Source organism: Mobula hypostoma, chromosome 5 (genome assembly GCF_963921235.1).
Source record: "Mobula hypostoma chromosome 5, sMobHyp1.1, whole genome shotgun sequence".
Lineage (NCBI taxonomy): Eukaryota > Metazoa > Chordata > Chondrichthyes > Myliobatiformes > Myliobatidae > Mobula > Mobula hypostoma.
The window spans coordinates 15,759,560-15,772,985 of record NC_086101.1 but is presented as its reverse complement, the minus strand read 5'-3'; the positions used below and the strand labels follow the sequence as shown (position 1 = coordinate 15,772,985).

General features: G+C 43.2%; 1 protein-coding gene across 1 annotated transcript in view; it reads left to right on the top strand.

Moving 5' to 3' along the window:
* Positions 1 to 13,426, top strand: part of LOC134346459 (polymeric immunoglobulin receptor-like) — a 35,236-nt gene that overhangs the window by 9,093 nt on the left and 12,717 nt on the right. The window contains exons 3-4 of the mRNA XM_063047828.1: positions 4,786 to 5,124; positions 9,402 to 9,731. Of these exons, the coding sequence (XP_062903898.1) occupies positions 4,786 to 5,124; positions 9,402 to 9,731 (669 nt within the window). The remainder of the gene's footprint in view (positions 1 to 4,785; positions 5,125 to 9,401; positions 9,732 to 13,426) is intronic.

Genomic DNA, 13,426 nt, shown 5'->3' with positions numbered 1-13,426 from the left:
GATCACATGAGGAAAGACTATCTTCAACAAACAGATCCTGAAAACATTTAATACCTGGACTATTCCACTCTTTCAAAACTACATCAGTCAGAGAAGGTTTAAAATATAAGAAAAAATGGGACTCGAGAGTGAAAAACCAAATAACCCAAAGGATTTTCTAAATCGTAACCAAATCCTCAAAGAATGTTTAACTACATAATTATCAGTTAAATTACTTAAAGATAGAGGAATTGAAGAACCAAGAAGAGAAATAATAGAAAATTTATTAACAGAACTAACTTCTGAAGAAACCCAAATCGGACGGTCTTCACAATTAATGTAGTATAACCAAAACATAAGGTACCGTATGTTGACTGCCCAGTTTTGAAACCTGAAATTGGGTGGAGCTAATCCCCCACGTTGGAGATTAAATGGTTTAGAACTCTGAGAGTTAGTAAGAACCTGTGTAGTGGGAGATGAATAATGTAATTTAATCCATTGAATAAAATTGGTCCAAAAATTAATTTTTTCTAATATTTTAAATAAATAATTCCATTCTACCCGGTCAAAGGCTTTCTCAGCATCCAAAGAAATCACGCATTCCGAAGTTTCTTTAGGGGGAGAATAAATAACATTCAGTAAACGACGAATGTTAAAATGAGAATAACGATTTTAATAAATCCGGTCTGGTCATCAGAGATAATAAAGGCAGAATGTTTTCCATCCTATGAGCCAAAAGTTTAGATAAAATTTTAGCGTCAACATTAAGTAAAGAAATAGGTCTGTAGGAAAAGTAATCAGTTGGATCTTTATTCTTTTTGAGAGAAAGTGAAATAGAGGCGCCATAAAAAGATTGTGGCAACCTTCCTAATTTAAAAGAGTCAAAAAGCACAGAAAGTAAGTGAGGAATAAGCAAAGGAGCAAAAGCCTTGTAGAACTCTCCAGAAAATCCGTCAGGACCGGGAACCTTCCACGAACTCGGAGATTTGACAACCCGGGCAATTTCCTCAGAAGAAAAAAGTTGATCTAACCAATTTTGATTAACCTCAGAAAGTGAGGGAATGTTTAAACGAACTAGAAAATTATTCATTGCAAAATTGGCTTTGGGGAATCGGAACAATACAATTTAGAGTAAAATTCTCTAAAACTATCATTTATTTATAATTGAACAGAAGTTTTATCACCCTTCGCTTTGGAGATTTTCTTAATTTGACATTTAACTGTAAAGGTTTTAAGTTCATTGGCCAAAACTTTGCCCGTTTTATCACCATGAACATAAAATTGACATTTATCTTTCAAAAGTTGAGTTTCAAAAGGGTAAGTTAAGAACAGATCATATTTAGTTTTAACTTCCACACGTCTTTTATATAAGACGGGATCCTGATTGGAAGCATATTTTTGATCTAAGTGTTTCAGCTGATTGGCTAAATCAGTTCTCTCCTTATTAGCTTTTTTCTTAATACTTGCTGTATAGCAAATAATTTGGCCTCTAATATAAGCCTTGAAAGCATCCCAAATAATAAGGCTAGAAGTGTCATCTAGCGTATTCTCTTCAAAGAAAAAAGTAATTTGGTTCTCCAAAAATTGTAAAAAAAAAAGCCTTATCCGATAGTAAAATTGGATTAAAATGCCAAAATCTGTTTGCTCCAGAAACACCCGGAAGATTTAAAGGTGAAAGAAAAACGTGGGCATGATCTGAAACGGCAATTTCTTTATAATCACAGGATCGAACAGAGGGTATCAAATGACTATCGACAAAAAAAAATAGTCAATCCTGGAATAGGTATGATGAACAGGAGAAAAAAAAGGAATATTCTCTACTTGTTGAGTATAAAAAACACCAAACGTCAATAATGTCACATTTCATTAGAAAAGATTGAACATAGAAGGCAGATCTACTAATATTCAATCGTTTCGAAGATGAACAGTTTAAAACAGGGTCAAGACAGCAATTAAAATCCCCTCCCAAGATTAAAGAGTATAAATTTAAGTCTGGTAAAAAAGAAAAAAAAGTTCAAAAAAGCCAAGATCATCTATATTCGGAGCATAGAGATTAGCAAAAACCATTAGTTAGTTGTCTAATTTCCCTGAGACTATAACGAACCGCCCATTGGGGTCAGATATTACATCATGTTGAACAAAAGCAACTGAATTATCAATCAAAATCGAAGTACCTCTGGCCTTGACTTGAGAGGAAGAATGAAAAGCTAGACCATTCCAATGTTTGAACAAACACCCACAGTCAGTTCTGCGAACATGTGTCTCTTGTAAAAAAATAATTGAGGCATTCAATTTCTTAATATAGGTAAAAATATTATTGCGTTTCACAGAGTGGTTTAAACCTTTAACATTTAAACTAAGAAAATTAATATTGTATACCATTTAAATATGTTTAAAACAGAGCTTAAACATATAAATCACGGTAATCTACCAAAAATCCAAACCTTAAAATTCAAAATACTTAACCAAGCAATATATGAGGCAGGGATAACCAAACAGCTGATAAAAAGGAAAAAGAAAAAAAAAACAGCCCATTCCCGTCCTCCCCCTCCCAAAGAAAAAAAATCACCCAAGAGTGAGTGAAAGCTGACCTACTGATAAATCCCACCCCCGACATTCTACTGGCAGAGCTCCAAGAGAAGAAAAGGTTAGTACAGAATGAATTCCATCCTAGACTAAATAACCTTCAAAAGAGCTAAAAATGAATCAAAACATAATGTTTGCAAAAAATAATTTCAAAGAAAACTTACTGAAGTTAAGTTTATTAATTTCCAAAACAGAAAGAATAAAAAGCGAGAAGAAAAAGAAGTATTATTTATTTAAATATATCGGGAAAAAATTGTTCAAATAAAAAAGTAATAATCAAATAAACTGCACAATTGATCAGTCAAACTGAGGGGACAAGGTTATATGAAGCCGAAATAAACATTTTAAACTTTTGGAGTTGATGGACTAAATATTATTCAAAAGAGCTAAAGAAGAGTTCAAAACATCATGTTAAAAAAAATAACTCAGCAAAGAAAATACGATAAGAACAGAAACTAATTATAAGAGTATACGAGAATAGAAGAAAGAATTGTTCAAAAAAAAAGACGTACTAAACTATTAGATTGCAAACTTCCAACAACAAAGATCGATCAAGCTAAGGAAGCGTAATTTATATGATATAGTATTAAACAATTAGTCTTCTGGACTTGATTTGGCCTCAAGAAATTGCACTTCCTCAATCGAACGAAACCACTTAGGCGATTCATTTTCCAAAATGATCCTGAGGCGAGCAAGGTAATTTAGTGAAGGTTTATAGCCTTTGTTATATAACTCCGCCATGACCTTTTTATACTTAAAACATTCATTAACAACCAACACACCCACGGATGGACCGTGGGCAACTCGCGAGGGTCGCCACACATTCTGGCGCCAACATTAATGTCCATAATGTTGGCAGAACAACACAGAACACAACAAAACAAGCCCCTTTCCTCCCTTCCACATGCACACACGGACAGTCCACCAATTCCAAGAACAACGTCCGGGCTTCTAGTCTCCAGGCTTCCGAAATCAACCCCCTGTCTAGCCGACAGGCGGGCGGGGGGGGGGGTGTCTGAATTCCAGGTCGAACACTGAGGGTGCAGACTTCTCGTTTCTCCTTCCTTCCTTTCCAATCGTGATGAAGGGTCTCAGCCCGAAACGTCAACTGGTTATGCCCCTCCACAACTGCTGCCTGACTTAATGAGTTCATCCAGCATGAATGATTTGTGATTTCCTGCATCTGCAGAATCTCTTGAGCGTGGGAGTTGGGAGGTTTTGTTACAGATTGTAAAGCCGCACTTGGAATACTGTATTGTGTACAATTTCTGCCTCAGTGATTGTAGACTCATAGCAAGGAAACGGGCCATTCGGCCCATATCGCCCATGCCAATCGTGTTGCTCAGCGAACTAGTCCCGTCTGCCCACGTTTGGCCCACTGCCCCCTAAACCTCCCCTATTCATCTGCTTATCTAGAAGGCTTTAAAATGCTTGTTATTAGCTCGCCGCGGCCGCCATTTCTGTCAGCTCATTTCAACCATGCAACACCATTGGTGTGCCTTATGTCCCTTTTAAAACTGTCTCCTCTGATCTTAAACTATGTCCTCTTGCTTTTAGCAACACACCCCCCCCCCATGGAAAAATTGTGCTTTCAGACTATCTATGCCCCTTATTGTGTTACATCAGGTCACCCCGCAATCTCCTACATTCCAGAGAATAAAATCCGGGTCTATGCGACTACTCCTTGTAACTCAGACCCCCAAATTCAGGCGACATCCAGGTACTTTTTCCTGCATCATCATCATCATCATCATCGGTAGCCAATACTCTACAAAATATTCCAAGTGCAGCCTCACCAATGACTTGTAAAAGTGATGCATAACTTTTAGACTCCTATCCTCAAAGCACTGACTGATGGTCAGCATGCTAAAAATCTTCTTCACCATGCTGCTTTCAATGAGCTACACCCTCATACTCCTAGCCCTCATGCCCCTCTTTTCCAGGGTTAGAAGACATAACAGACCCTTAGTATGATCAGGTGGATTCTGGACTTCACAATCTACCTTGCGTGTTATTCTCTGCCTGCATTGCACTTTCTCTGTAACTGTAACATTTTATTCTGCATTCTGCTATTGTTCCTCCTTTGCACTAACTCATTGAAAAACTGTGATGAAATGATTTGTATGAATGGCAAACAAAACGTAGTTTTTTACTGTACCTCAGTATATGTGACAATAATAAACCAATTTACCATTTTAAAAGTTTGCTCCCTGCTTTCAGGCATTGGTGCTGAGAAGTTTGTGGTCAGTCAGGACAAGTCCAGCATTGTTGCCACAGAAGGGGAGACAGTGGTTATTCCATGCAGTCACAATGTCACGAATAAGGTATGGTCGTACCACTGGGTCAAGGGAGCCCAAAATGGAACAGAAGTGACCAATGAAACAGCAGAGTACAGAGACCGCTTCTTGAGACCTCAAGGGGATGATCCCTCCACTAACAGCACAGATGTTTCCCTGAGACTGAAGTACGTGCGGCTGAGTGATTCTGCGATGTACTTCTGCAAGTTAAAGACTAAGGAATGGGAAATATATGGGGTGGGGACGAATCTCACAGTGACAGGTAAGTCAACCATCAAGTATCTCCTTGTCAGTGCGAATCAGACCCAACTCCCAAGACCAATGGTCCAAGACCATCCTCAGAGCAGGGAAAGGAGGTAAGCAAGAGAACAGAAGAATCTTGCAAACAACTTTTTTTTGCCCCGTTCTGAGGAAAGATCTTCCCCTCCAAGAATTAACTTTGTTTCGCTTCCTGCAGATGCTGCCCAACATGCTGAGTATTTCCAGTATTTCAATAGGTACATTTAATGTCAGAGAAATGTATACAATATACATCCTGAAATTCTTTTTCTTCACAAAATTCCATGAAAACAGAGGAGTGCCCAAAAGAATAACGGACAGTTCAATGCTAGAACGCCCAAAGTCCCCCAGCTCCCCCCACCCATACATAAACAGCTGCAAAGTAACGACCTCCCCCCCACCAGCAAAAAATGCATCATCCCCCACTGAGGAATCAAGCATGCAGCAAAGCATCAATAAAGACCCCAAGGACTACTCGGTCACCTGGTAATTCGACATACTGCAGGCTCTCTCTCTCCATGATAAGGGAAAAAGAGATGTCCCCATTTCACAGCAAGAGGGGATATATAACAACTTGCTGATTTACGATGTTAAAAATCTGTTGCGCCACTTTTTCTGAGCTCCGTACCCAAAGAGCTCAGGTCTCTGGACACACAGCCTGCAGCCAGCTCGCTGTTTTCAATCTTCTGTCTCCCACCACACACTAGTTTTCTGTGGCGGCACTAGCCTCGAATCCACCCGCCTCCAGAGCCGCGAAATCCCGGATCCTCAGATTTTTACCTCAGTTTTCCAGCATCTGCAGGCTTTTAATTTTCATTGTTAGAATTTTACCAAAAGGAGAATAACAAAAGAGATTCAGCACAGAAAAAGGGGAGAGGGTGGTCACAAATCAAACCTTGCCTCCATGGACTCTGTCTACTGACTTGTTGCGGCCTCAGTAGAACAGCCAACATAATCAAACACCACACCCACCTGGAACATTCTCTCTTCTCCCCTCTCTCAATGGGAAGAAGGTACAAAAGCCTGAAAGCACGAACCACCAGGCAAGAGGACAGTTTCTATCCCACGGTCATGAGACTATTAACTGGTTCCCTCGTATGATCGGATGGGCTCTTGACCTCACAACTTTGCTTGTTATGACACTGCCTACCTGCACTGCACTTCCCCTGTAGCTGTTACACTTTATTGTGCTACTAATTTACCTGGTACTACCTCCTTGTGCCATGTAATGAATAGATCTGAATGAACAGTATGCAAGACAAGTTTTTCACTGAATGTCAGTATATGGTACAATAATAAAGCAAAACCAATTCCAAAGAGGCTGCAGATGCCGGAACCTGGAATGAAGGAAACACAATGCTGGAGGAACTCGTAATTCAGGCAGAATCTAGGGAGGGAGATTGAGAGTTGACCTTTCGAAAGGGGACACTCTGCTCATTCTGTCTGTACTGAGTCCATGCAACAATTCCACACTCCAGCTTTTCTCCAGAGCCTCACAACCTCTTCCCAGTCAAATGCTGCCCAGTTCCCTCTTGAAAACTGAAATTATTCAGACGCATACACAGAGTGTGACGTTAGTGGCAAGACCCTTAACAGTGTTGATGAGCATAAGGATCTGGTGTTCCAAGTCCAGAGCTCTCTGAAAGTGGCACATAGGTTGATAGGGAGGGAAAGAAGACATATGGCATCTTTGCCTTTATTATCCAAAGAAATGAGATCAAGAGTTGGGAAGTTGCATTGCAGTTTTATATAATTATTTAGTTTGCATCTGGTGTAGTGAATTCAGTTCTGTTCACCCCATTGTAAGAAGGAGGGTGGGATTTTGGAGAAGGTGCAGAAGAGGTCTGCAACAGTCTGTCTGGATTAGAGGGCAGGTTCTATAAGGAAGGTTGGACAAATGTGGGTTGTTTTCTCTGGAGCAGCAGAAGCTGAGCAGAGGCCTGGTAGAGGTTTATAATTGATAAGAGACACAGACAGAGCAGACAGCTGATATAATTTTCACAGGGGAAAGTGTCTAGTACCAGGGTGAATGCATTTAAAGTGAGAGGGGGTATGTTCAAAGGAGATGTGTTGGCAATTGTTGTACACAGAGAATGGTGGATGTCTGGAATGCACTGGTGGTGGTGAAGGTAGAGGCAGATACAATAGGGCATTGAACAGGCTCTTAAACAGGCACATGGATGTGCAGGAAATGAGGGATACGGACATTATGTTGGGAAGGGTTAGTTTAATTGGACATCTGGTCACCAATTAGTTTGGCACAACATTGTTTACCGAAAGGCCCATTCCTGTATAGTATTGTCTAATGTTTTTAAAATAGTAACCACCGAACTGTCCAGTCCATAGCCCAACCACTCTCTTCGTTAAAACATTTCTGCTCATGTTTTACCACCTCATTCTTCTCATGTTTTCAAAGTTTCTACCCCCAATGCCAACTCTGACTGATGGCAGGATCAGAACCAGGAACAGAATCAGTATCAGAATCAGGTCTAATATCACCGGCAAATGTTGTGAAATTTGTTAACTTAAGCAGCAATATATAGAAAAATAATAAATGGATCAATTACAGTAAGTATATATATAGATATGTATATTAAATAGTAAAATTTAAAAATCGTGCAAGAACAGAAATAATAAGAAAATGTGAGGTAGTGTTCTTGGGTTCAAAATCCACTTAAGAGTCGGATGGCAGAGGGGAAGAAGCATTTCCTGAATCGCAGAGTGTGTGAGCCTCCAGGCTTCTGCACCTCTTTCCCGATGGTAACAATGAGAAGAGGGCATGTCCTGGGTGATGGGGGTCCTTCATGATGAACGCCATCTTTCTGAGGCACCACTCCTTGAAAATGTCTTGGATACTGTAGAGGCTGGTACCCAAGATGGAGCTGGCTAATTTTACAACTTTCTGTACCTTCTTTCAATCCTGTACAGTAGCACCCCCACCCCCACCCGCCCAAAACCAGACAGTGGTACAGCCTTTTAGAATGATTTCCATGGAACATCTGTAGAAATTTTCGAGAGTTTCAGATGCAAGTCAAATCTCCCCAAACTCCTGAAGAAACATGTCTGCTGTCTTACCTTCCTTCGCTATAGCTGCATCGATATGATGGGGCCAGGTTAGATCCTCAAAGACATTAACACCCAGGAACTTAATATTGCTCACTCTATCAATTTCCGATCATACCCTTTCTGAAGTACCCCAGATTACCCACCATGTGGGGTGACTCTATCCCCCTCCTTGGCCCTTGAACTGGGCAGCTACTTTCAGAGGAGCCCAGATATCTTGCCAGGATCGTTCAAAGAGAGAAATGAATTATCTCAAATGAGGAATTTGCACTCAACACTTCAAGCAAGTTATTGCTTCCATGGTAACTGACACACGTCCACGAAAGCTTGTGTGGATGATGTTCCCCATTCCCAGTTGCTACCCATTTCATTTCCACTCCCCATTTCCATACCAACACATTTATCTTCAGCTTTCTCACTGTCAGGGTGAGCTCAAATGCAAACTAGCAGAACATCATCACAAACTAGAGGAATCTCAAAATTCCACAGATTCACCACTTACAGCCCAAAGAAATTCCTCCTCTCTCCATTCAAAAAGGACGCCCCTCTATTCTGAGGCTGTGTCCTCTGGTTTTAGACTCTCCTACCATAGAAAGCATCCTCTCCACATCCACTCTATCAAGGCCTTTCACTGTTCGATAGGTTTCAATGAGGTCACCCCTTGTTCTGAATTCTAGTGAATACAGGTCCAGAGCCATCAAACACTCTTCATATGACAAACCAATGAAGAGCTTGTTATATGAGCCCTTCAAAATGCAGAACACATCCTCGGTATCGGCTTATCCACCATCAAGGACCAGACTCAAAAACAGATACTTCCCCCAATGTTATCAGGTTGATCAACACCTCCACCATTAACCCACCCCACCACCACTACATCCACATCAGCCACTCCTCTCCACAGCCCTCAGCACCCTTCCCATGCACTGTCACTTTACAGTTACTTGTAGGTTGTGTTTTATAGGATGGGTGTATATTTATATATTTATTTGTTTTTATGCTTATTGTCTCTTTTTAATGCTGCGTCTGAACTGGAGAAAGAATGATTTCATCCTCCTTTAAACTCTTGTACTGACGATTGACAACAAACAATTTCAAATGTTGAATGTGTTCAGTCTTTAACACTGGGTCTTAATTCTCACTCCAATGGCCAACTTCCAAACGGGAAGCATTGACTTTCTCCTTTTTCCATTGCAGGAAAAAGCAAGAGCTTCACGGTTATGCAAGGCCAGTCCAGTATATTTGCAGGTGAGGGTGAAACGGTCCTCATGGTCTGTAGCCATAATGCCAATCACTCTGGAGACACCGTGTTCTACAGCTGGTACAGGAACACATCCGAAGTCTCCAACGGGATGGCAGAGTATGCAGGTCGCGTCCTTGGGCCTGACCAGGAGGATTCCTTCAAAGTTTCCATTAAGCTGGTGGATGTGAGGGAGAGCGATTCTGGAATGTACTACTGCAAAGTACAGATAGACGGGATTGGTGAGGAAATCGGAGAAGGAGTACGGCTAACCGTTAGTCACACAGGTGAGTGGTTCCCCAGCCCGAGACAATACTGAGCTTATTACCACCCACTAATACCCAGCCTTCCCCATCAACTTTCTATTCGTGGAGCCCTGTCTGGTTTCCTACCTTCAGTTCCAGTGTCATCACCAACGGGACCGCTGACCATCACCAAATTTAGATGGGAGACTAAAGATAACAACAATTACATTGGGGTGACTGGCTGGAGATCACACACTTATCAACCCATGAACAATGACTGGCTCAGTGTGCAGATTATAGAAGAGTGGCCGTGGGTCATACACAGTCCTCTCTCACGCTGGCATCAGGTGAGACAGTGGGTCACACACAGTCCTCTTCCCCCATCTGGGACCCTGTGGGACAGAGGGTCACTTATTATCCTCTCTCCCTCTGGGACCGGGTGGGGTAGTGGGTCACACACTATTCTCTTCACCTCTGGGACCCAATTGGGCAGTGGGTCACACATTATCCTCTTCCCTCTTTGGGACCCTGTGGGGCAGTGGGTCACAGACTGTCCTCTCTCACAATGGGACCAGACACGCCTGGGAGTACCTCGCCCAGACCAGGAGTACCTCGCCCAGCCCGGTGCTGGAGATTCCTCGTCCTGTGCTGGATCGCCCCCATCCAAATCCTCGGCAGTCGTCCTGGCCTTGCGTCCTAGAAAGTGTCCCGGCCCTGCATCCAAGGAGAAGTCCCGGCGCCATACCCAAAAGCCTAACCAAGCCGAGTGCAAGAGCAGAGCCAAATCTAGTTCAAGAGCCATGTCCTGTGCTGGAGATTCCTCGTCCTGTGCTGGAGATTCCTCATCCTGTGCTGGAGATTCCTCGCCCAGCCCAGTGCTGGAGTTCCCTCATCCTGTCCAGGAGTCTCTCATCCTGTCCAAGCTACGTCCAAGAACCTTGTCCTGTCCAAGCCATGTCCAAGAACCTCGTCCTGTCCAAGTCAAGGCTTTGTGTTCTCGTCCTGTCCATTTGACTCGTCCTGTGCAGGAGTGCCACGTCCAGTCCTGTAGCCACGTCTCGTCCTCACCTAGATCCTGGGTCTGAGCCCAAGGCAAGACCCAGGTTCCGGGTCCCTGTCCAGTCTCTGGCTTGCAGTCCTAGCCCAGGCTCTTTGATCCTAGTTCCACGTCCGGGTCCCATGTTTCCAGTCTTAGTCCTAGACCAGGCCTGGTGTCCCTGTCTCATCCAGGTCCTGTGTCCATGTCCAGCGTTGTTTCTTCCTGACACCCCTTGCTTTCTTGATACACCTTGTCCTGTTCCTGGTACTTCAGTGTCTGTGTCTTGCATTTGGGTCCACCATCAACGCCCACCCCCTTATGACAGAATAGTCCAGTCAAGCATGGACCCAGGGACACAGACACTGTCATTTTACTCTCAAAATCCTGGGTTCCATCCTGTTGAATGCCCCCAACCACCCGCCCGTGTAGTCCATAGCCTTTTGGTTCGCAAGGAGGCTCCCATTGATGGGGTGGGCGGGGTACTGTCATGATCCGGTCCGTGAAATCCGCATTCTGGTTCACGGTCCGGTCCATCGATCCTTGTTCTGGGTTTTCCAGTTTTCTCCCTTGTTCTGTTGGGTGCCTTAATTGATGCACCTGATTCTCATTTCGGTCTGGCACATAAAGACATCTGAAAACCAGGGATTGTTTTTTGCTGGACTCTTCCCTTCTCCTTCCTTCTGAAGCTTCACCTGCATTCTCGTCAAATTCAACCGCCGAAGTGAAACAGGAGCCTTATTCCCTAATATTGATTGGCACCTGATTAGTTCCAATGGTTTAGACGGGGCAGAGTTTGTTAAGTGTGTCCAGGATGGATTCTTGTCACAGTATGTTGACTGACCGACTGGGGGTGATGCCATACTAGATCTAGTATTAGGTAACGAACCGAGTCAGGTCACAGATCTCTCAGTGGGTGAGCATCTGGGGGACAGTGACCACCGCTCCCTGGCCTTTAGCAGTATCATGGAAAAGGATAGAATCAGAGAGAACAGGAAATTTTTAATTAGGGAATGGAAAATTATGAGGCTATAAGACTATATCTTGCGGGTGTGAATTGGGATGATGTTTTTGCAGGGAAATGTACTATGGACATGTGGTCGATGTTTAGGGATCTCTTGCAGGATGTTAGGGATAAATTTGTCCCGGTGAGGAAGATAAAGAATGGTAGGATGAAGGAACCATGGTTGACAAGTGAGCTGGAGAATCTAGTCAGGTGGAAGAAGGCAGCATACATGAGGTTTAGGAAGAAAGGATCAGATGGGTCTATTGAGGAATATAGGGTAGCAAGAAAGGAGCTTAAGAAGGGGCTGAGAGCCAGAAGGGGGCATGAGAAGGCCTTGGCGAGTAGGGTAAAGGAAATCCCCAAGGCATTCTTCGATGATGTGAAGAACAAAAGGATGACAGGAGTGAAGATAGGACCGATTAGAGATAAAGGTGGGAAGATGTGCCTGGAGCCTGCGGAAGTGAGCGAGGTTGTCAATAAATATTTCTCTTTGGTATTCACCAATGAGAGGGAACTTGATGATGGTGAGGACAATATGAGTGAGGTTGATATTCTGGAGCATGTTGATATTAAGGCAGAGAAGGTGTTGGAGTTATTAAAATGCATTAGAACGGATAAGTCCCCGGGGCCTGACAGAGTATTCCCCTAGCTGCTCCATGAGGCGAGGGAAGAGATTGCTGAGCCTCTGGATAGGTTCTTTATGTCCTCGTTGTCTACGCGAATGGTACTGGAGGATTGGAGGGAGGCAAATGTTGTCCCCTTGTTCAAAAAAGGTAGTAGGGAGAGTCCAGGTAATTATAGACCAGTGAGCCTTACGTCTGTGATGGGAAAGCTGTTCGAAAAGATTCTTAGAGATAGGATCTATGGGCACTTAGAGAATCATGATCTGATCAGGGACAGTCAGCATGGCTTTGTGAAGGGCAGATCATGTCTAACAAGCCTGATAGAGTTCTTTGAGGAGGTGACCAGGCATCTAGATGAGGGTAGTGCTGTGGATGTTATCTGCATGGATTTTAGTAAGGCATTTGACAAGGTTCCATATGGTAGGCTTATTCAGAAAGTCAGAAGGCATGGGATCCAGGGATGTTTGGCCAGGTGGATTCAGAATTGGCTTGCCTGCAGAAGGCAGAGGGTCATAGTGGAGGGAGTACATTCGGATTAGAGGGTTGTGACTAGAGGTGTCCCACAAGGATCGGTTCTGGGACTTCTACTTTTTGTGAGTTTTATTAACGACCTGGATGTGGGGGTAGAAGGGTGGGTGGGCAAGTTTGCAGACAACACAAAGGTTGGTGGTGTTATGGATAGTGTAGAGGATTGTTGAGGATTGCAGAGAGACATTGATAGGATGCAGAAGTGGGCTGAGAAGTGGCAGATGGAGTTCAATCTGGAGAAGTGTGAGGTGGTACACTTTGGAAGGACAAACTCCAAAGCAAAGTTCGAAGTAAATGGCAGGATACTCAGAAGTGTGGAGGAGCAGAGGGATCTGGGGGTACATGTTCACAGATCCCTGAAAGTTGCCTCACAGGTGGATAGGGTAGTTAAGAAAGCTTGTGGAGTGTTAGCTTTCATAAGTCGAGGGATAGAGTTTAAGAGTCGCGATGTAATGATGCAGCTCTATAAAACCCTGGTTAGGCCATACTTGGAGTACTGTGTCCAGTTCTGGTTGCCTCACTATAGGAAGGATGTTGAAGCATT